Source organism: Eumetopias jubatus, unplaced genomic scaffold (assembly GCF_037043125.1).
Source record: "Eumetopias jubatus isolate StellerSeaLion01/CBP00866 unplaced genomic scaffold, mEumJub1_p1.0 scaffold_16, whole genome shotgun sequence".
Taxonomy (NCBI): Eukaryota; Metazoa; Chordata; class Mammalia; order Carnivora; family Otariidae; genus Eumetopias; species Eumetopias jubatus.
In genome coordinates, this window is record NW_028274822.1 from 31,607,239 (window position 1) to 31,614,006 (window position 6,768).

A 6,768-nucleotide genomic window follows, 5' to 3' on the forward strand; every position below is an offset into this window, starting at 1 on the left:
GACAAGGGAAAAAAACAGAGATCAATTAACACAGGCTAAAGTTAGAAAAATCTGCAACAATATCTAAAATGAACTATGAAAATTCTTACCTCTATATTCTGTCCTTTGCCTAGAAGACAATGCTTATGATCAAGCAATCATCTGCCTCAAACCTTCTGCCATCCAAAACCATGGCCCCCACACCTTTTTAAATCAAAGTAACTATACTTTAACTTGCTTTATACCACACTTTTGCAGAAGAGTTCTTTTGAAGAAAATGAACCTGCAGCTATAAAATAGTTTCAAAACTACCTTAGATATTCTAGAAATTATGGAAAGATGTGATCAGACATCAAAAAGCTGTGAATTCTGAACACCACTTTGTTGTCTCCCTCCCCGTGCATCATCCCTTCCCCACACCCCCAACTCTCACTGAGCTTAAGACTAAATCCACCTGGCACCTGGGTGGCTCAGTCAGTTAAGTGTCTGCCTTGGGCTCAGGTCAGGACCCCAGGGTCCTGGGACGGAACCCCTAGTTGGGCTCCCTACTCGCAGGGAATCTGCTTCTCTTTTTCCCTCTGCACCCCCCGCCCCCTGTAACTGGGGATTTGCTTTTTCTCTAATTTTCTTTATTGCCAAGGCATGGAACAAAACCACTACACATACAATTTCCCTTACAAGAAAGGTGGAATTCACCATAAATGTTGACTGTCTAGACCTAAATTTGTAGTTTTAAGTCTTTTTTGAAGTCACAAACGACCTCAAAAAATCTAACAAAAGCTTTGAGTTCTGTCCCTGTAAAAATGCACAAGATACAAAATTCTGCAGACAATTTCAGGTTTGTACAGATTTCCTGATTCCAGTTTAAAAAACCCGATACAGGGATGCCTGGGTGGCTCAGGTAGTTAAGCGTCTGCCTTCGGCTCAGGTCAGGATCCCAGGGTCCTGGGATCAAGTCCCACATCAGGCTCCCTGCTCAGCAGGGAGTCTGCTTCTTCTCCCTCTGCCTGCCACTCCCCCCGTTTGTGCACACTCACTCTTCCCCCACCCCGACAAATAAATAAAATCTTAAAAACAACAAAAAAAAAAACTTCTAAAAAATATTCAGATACAATTAAGGAATCCTGGTCCATTGTTTTAGATGTTATTATGGTACTATAGTTTTCTTTAAAAAATATGCAGAAATACAGTTAAAATGATATAATATTTGGAATCTGCTTCAAAATAACTATGGGGGTAGATGAAACACAATTGGCTTTGAGTTAGTAATTACCGAAGGTAGGTGATGGGGCCTTGGAAGTTCATTATATTATTCTCTCTATATTTACAGGTTTGAAATTTTCCAAAATAACAAGTGTGTGTGTGTGTGTGTGTGTGTGTGTGTGTGTATACACACATTCATACATACTTGGGTGTGTTTGTATGTGTTTATAGCTATCCACAAAAAGACTACTAAAGAAATTACACCATTAAAATAGTTGGTTTCAATGTAGCCAGATCACTAAGGCTCAGGATTCTGCTCTCTGAAAAATCCTTTCCAGCCTACTAGACCACACCTAGTAAACACAGGGCTGTACACTCAAATACAAAACCTGGTAATCCATTGGTCACACCTTGTCTTCATTAACACTGTGGGCATAAGTTCTTCCCTTTAGAGGCGCACAACCCGTGTATCCTGCATTGAGCCTCCCAGGGTGCTGAATAACAGTCACTGAAGGAACAACAAAACTGTGCCACATAATCTATGAAATAAGAAGAGACAAGACTGGGCGCCTGGGTGGCTCAGTCGTTAAGCGTCTGCCTTCAGCTCAGGTCATGACCCTGGGCTCCTGGGATCTAGTCCCACATCGGGCTCCCTGCTCAGCAGGAGGCCTGCTTCTCCCTCTCTCACTCTCCCTGCTTGTGTTCCTCTCTCGCTGTCTCTCTTTCTGTCAAATAACTAAATAAAATCTAAAAAAGAAAAAAAAAAAAGAAGAGACAAGACTCTAAAGTCAGGACCCACAGAAGTGTTCTGGAAAAACAGGAACTTCATGTTCATTATATTTACCTTGCATCCCAACAACAGTTTGCTAATGTACCATGCTCAATAAACCATGAACTTTAAGAAAAAAAGTTAGTTTCATATTTAAAATAAAAATAAAAATCTGATCAGAACAGATGACAACAGATATTTCTGTTGTCTGAGAGATTTCATCAAATCTGAGCACCAAATGTCAGGTTGGACAACATTTCAGACTATCCAGAAATGTTCACGTGTTCAGGGCATAGAGTGGTAGAAAATGTAAAGATGTTACACGTGTTTTTGGTTTGGGTCATTTTGTGAATCAGTCAAGTTCTTATAAAAATATGTCAATATACTGAATACAAACATAAATTCACTTCTACCTAAATAATATTTAGAATACTACTATATATAATACTTTATCCCATCTGGGTAGGTCGCTGCTTTAAACTACTGGATCGCGGCACCTGGGTGGCTGTTGTTAAGCATCTGCCTTTGGCTCAGGTCATGATCCCAGGGTCCTGGGATCAAGGCCCACACTGGGCTCCCTGCTCCGCGGGGAGCCTGCTTCTCCCTCTCCCACTCCCCTTGTTTGTGTTCCCTCTCTAGCTGTGTCTCTGTCAAATAAATAAATAAAACCTTAAATAAATAAATAAATAAATAAATAAACAAACAAACAAACTACTGGATCAATGCTTATAGGTATTAAATACAATTTTTTTAAAAATTTCCTCTGTAATGCCTACCAAATCATACTTACAACACCTATAAAGAAATGGGAGAATAGTCTGGAACCCACCATATGCAAGACAACAACTTACTTCCATCTTGTACTAAATGCTTTGTAGGATGTTCTCACAGGCAAGGCCAGAGGCTTCCCTTCTGCAAAAACTTGACAAGTAACATAAAGGTCAGAGCATGTCTCTTGGTACAGTCCTGAAAACTTCAACATTGGGTCTTCTAGAACAGCTTTATAACTCTTCTGTTCTCTCTTCCCTTCCAAACTTCCTCTGGAGGCATAAGAACAATAATGTTTAGACATATTTTTTTAAGCATATACACAACAAATACTAAGAACAGGTTATGGTTGTATCACAGTAACCTTCTGCTACCTCAACATTTTCTTGTATATAAAATTAAAGTCACTTTTACATCTAATAAAGGTCTCTTATAGTCCCAACATTCCTAAGATCCTTCCAATCTTCACCAACATATTTCTCTATTTTAGGCTTTTACTTAATTTTAAATCCCGTCACCAACTCTTGATCTACCTTCTAGACATCACCAGCTCTCCAGGCCTTTGTTTCCCTTTACTAATTTCAAGCTGAGCACTTATTCACGTATTCATTCAACAAACATTCACTGTACCAGGCACAGAGGACCAAAAATGAAAGATAAGATAAACAACACAGCATTACATGAAAATGTTGTCTTTGCTTCCACTTACTTTTTTTTTAATCTTCCACTTACTTTTAACTGAATGTTTTCTATTACTCTTTCAATTTTGCTAGTATGTAGATATATTATCTGATCAGTTCTTTAAATTAAAATACAATGTTATAAGGCATAAAAGATATGTACAAGACATTAAAAAAGAGGTAGGAACATTGCTTGGACATCAAGATTATGTCAAATATTGTGCCAGGGATTTTATGTACTCTTTCTTACTTTTCACCCTTTTTTCATTTTATAAATAATGAAGCGGACACTCAGTGATCATTATTCAAGATAACAAAATAAGTAACAGAGCTGGCAAAAGAGGCCAAAGTGGGGTGCCTGGGTGGCTCCGTTAGAAGTCTGCCTTCGGCTCAGGTCATGATCTCAGGGTCCTGGGATCAAGCCCCACGTCAGGCTCCCTGCTCAGTGGGGAGCCCGCTTCTTCCTCTGCCCCTTCCCCTGCTTGTGCTCTCTTTTAAATAAATAAATAAAATCAATTTAAAAAAAAATAAAGAAAGAAGCCAAAGCTAATGTCCTTCCTTCCTACTACAGAAAGACGTACCAAAATGTCTCAGGAGCACATAAACTTGCTTGGGAACCAAGAGCTTAGTATCCCAGACAGATGCATGAAATGAGCTCAAACAATATATGGGCGATGAGAGCCAAAACAGTAGGGAATCGTCCCAGATGAAAAGAACACTATATGCAGATGCAAAGAAGCAAGAAGGTATGTGTTGGGAAACTACAAGTTGTTTGGTATAGCTAAAGCATAAAGCTCATGCGGTAAAGAAGCTAAAGATGAGAATGAAAAGTAGGTAGAAAATGAAGCTAGTAGCCACCATATTCAGTACAGTGCCCAACACAAAGTGAACATTCAAAACTTTGTTAAATTATTTGAAGTGAGAGTAATGTAATCAGATTTGTACTTTTGGCAGGAGTATAAAACATAATGGAGAGAAAGGACTAAAAAGCAGAAGACTTTCAGTCCACATTAAAAAGGAAAAAGGTAGACTAAGGCCAGGGTTGTGGGGTAAAAAAGGGGCCATGGATCAAAGATATGAAGGTGGATTTAAGACGATTTGTAAATGATTAAACAAAGAAGGTAAGAGAGGGGTGTGTGCAGAACTCAAAGTTTCCTGTCTTAACCAACTCGATGAATGATGCCAACAATCACCAAAATAAGTGACACAATACAGGAAGATCAGAATCAGAGGGGTAGGCTAATGATGTGCCAGTCTCAGAGAAGTTGCTTTGGCACATCCCAAGTGACCATGTCTCGCGGGAAGTTTGTTATCTGGTTACGGTGTAAGAAAAGAGACATCAAAGTGCAACTTGTTATTAAAACTGTCACAATAAACTAAAAGCCGGGGGAGAATAAATTGAATTAAAGAATTCATTATTCTCTCATTATATGATTTTCTTTTTTTAAAGATTTTATTTATTCATTTCAGAGAGAGAGACAGAGAAAGCACAAGCAGGGGGAGAGGCAGAGGGAGAGGGAGAGGCAGACTCCCAGCTGAGTTGGGAGCCCGACATGGGGCTCAATCCCAGGACCTGGAGATCATGACCTGAGCTGAAGGCAGGTGCTTAACCATCTGAGCCACCCAGGCGCCCCTCTCATTATAGGATTCTAATTTGATACTTCCTGCCCCCAGTGATCAACAATGGCAGTCTCAGAAGCTAAAAGACGGTTAGTACTGAATTTTGCCAAACTTCTAATTTATGCTTTAACTTTGCCTCAAAATACGTAATGTGTGTGTGTGTCTGTTAATGACAGACAAGTGTTTTGTACTTTTCTTCTTTCCTTCTAAGATTCAAAAGTTTCAAAAAAAAATCATTCATATGTCCAAGAAATACTGAGAGGAATGAAACTGAGGGACAGCCCTTTACCAAACGACAGTAATACAGTCCTATATAAGCATCTAGTGCCACATGCTGTAGAAATTTTCTGAGATGGGTGTGTAAATTATTTTACAAAAGTATAGTTTGGTTGTTGAAATACCATTTTTACTATCACCACAAAATGGATAGTAAAAGATTTGTCAGAGTCTGAAGTAAGTAACTTCTGAAAATAAGAACAACCTTCAAAGCTGCATCTGACAACTGAGAAAATGTATTCACTGCATGTATCCAGCCCTCTGCCAGAGGCACATTAGATGAATATTGACTAAACATATTATGAATGATGATATGATTCATAATTTGTAATAGCTTTCACATATGAAAACACTTCTATAAGACTGCCTTAAAATGGACATAATTTCCAACTCAATCCTACCCATCCCCAATCTCCAGTCCATTAATCTCATCTCAAGATGTCATGCTCTTGGCCTTTACTTCAACTGTGATACTCCAAGATCTTCCTGCAAGGCCTTTCCTCTTTCTTCTGGACCCTTTCCAATTGACACCCTCATCTTTGACTCCCAACTTCCCTGGGTAAACAACGCCACACTGTCCCAAGATTCAACCTAAGCCTCCATCACCTCCCGTGATTCTAATACTGTATCCACGTACTCATCTTATTCTCAACTACCAGATCAGCTCTCCATAATTTCTGTAGCCTCCATTCCACCTGCCAACCTGTTCTAAAGTAAAGATCTTCCAACTATTAATGGCGGGAAGGCAACTTTACGACTTGACTTCTTAATCTGTAAAATGCAAAAACCTTCAAAAGGTTGCTCTCAGCAGCAAAATGCTTTGAAGAAAGTAAAACACCGTGGGACTTTAAGGGCATATTCCTACTGCTATCCTTCTCCCAGAGACCTAGTCCTCAATCCTTTCACAAGCCCCCCCCCTCTATGCTCCGGTTCTCCTCCGCTTCGCTGGCTACAGCCCTCCCAGCCGCCCCCAGGACGGCCTTCAAGCTAATAACCATCTTCTCTCCACCAACCCACAGGCTCCTGTCTCGGCGTCCCTAAGCCCCAGCAATCCCAGTCACTGTCCCGATTCTCTTACATCTTAAGCTGCACGTTGATGTCCAGGTCACAACTGTAGATGTAGTGAAATTTCTCCGCTTCCCCCATGGCACCCTCTGCAGAAGCGGCACCAACCGCTAGAAGAAAAACGCTGGAAAGTCACCGGGAGAGAACAGGCTGAGCCCCACAACACAGGCGCTTCCGGTTCCGCCTCTCACGCTTGGTGCCACCAATCCCTGCCCGGAGCGCGACCCGACGCAGCGGAACTCCCCGCCCAACTTTTCCTTCTGCGCATGTGCAAAAGGGGCCCAATATATTCCTTAAGGGTAGGATTACGGAAATACAGCCTATCTGGTTACATTCCAGGCTTCCTGTGTTTTTCCTGTCTTAAGAGAATTTTTTTTTTTTTTTTTTTAAGTAAAGCTGTCGTTTGAG

At 40.5% G+C, this 6,768-nt stretch overlaps 1 protein-coding gene across 1 annotated transcript in view; it reads right to left on the reverse strand.

Annotated features, from left to right (window-relative positions):
• Nucleotides 1-6,531, reverse strand: part of PIK3C3 (phosphatidylinositol 3-kinase catalytic subunit type 3) — a 135,671-nt gene extending 129,140 nt beyond the window's left edge. Inside the window, exons 1-2 of the mRNA XM_028098370.2 lie at nt 6,374-6,531; nt 2,803-2,991 (exon numbers count right to left, since the gene is read on the reverse strand). Coding sequence (XP_027954171.1) covers nt 2,803-2,991; nt 6,374-6,441 — 257 coding nt within the window. The 5' untranslated portion in view covers nt 6,442-6,531. The remainder of the gene's footprint in view (nt 1-2,802; nt 2,992-6,373) is intronic.
• Nucleotides 6,532-6,768: the final 237 nt, after the last annotated feature.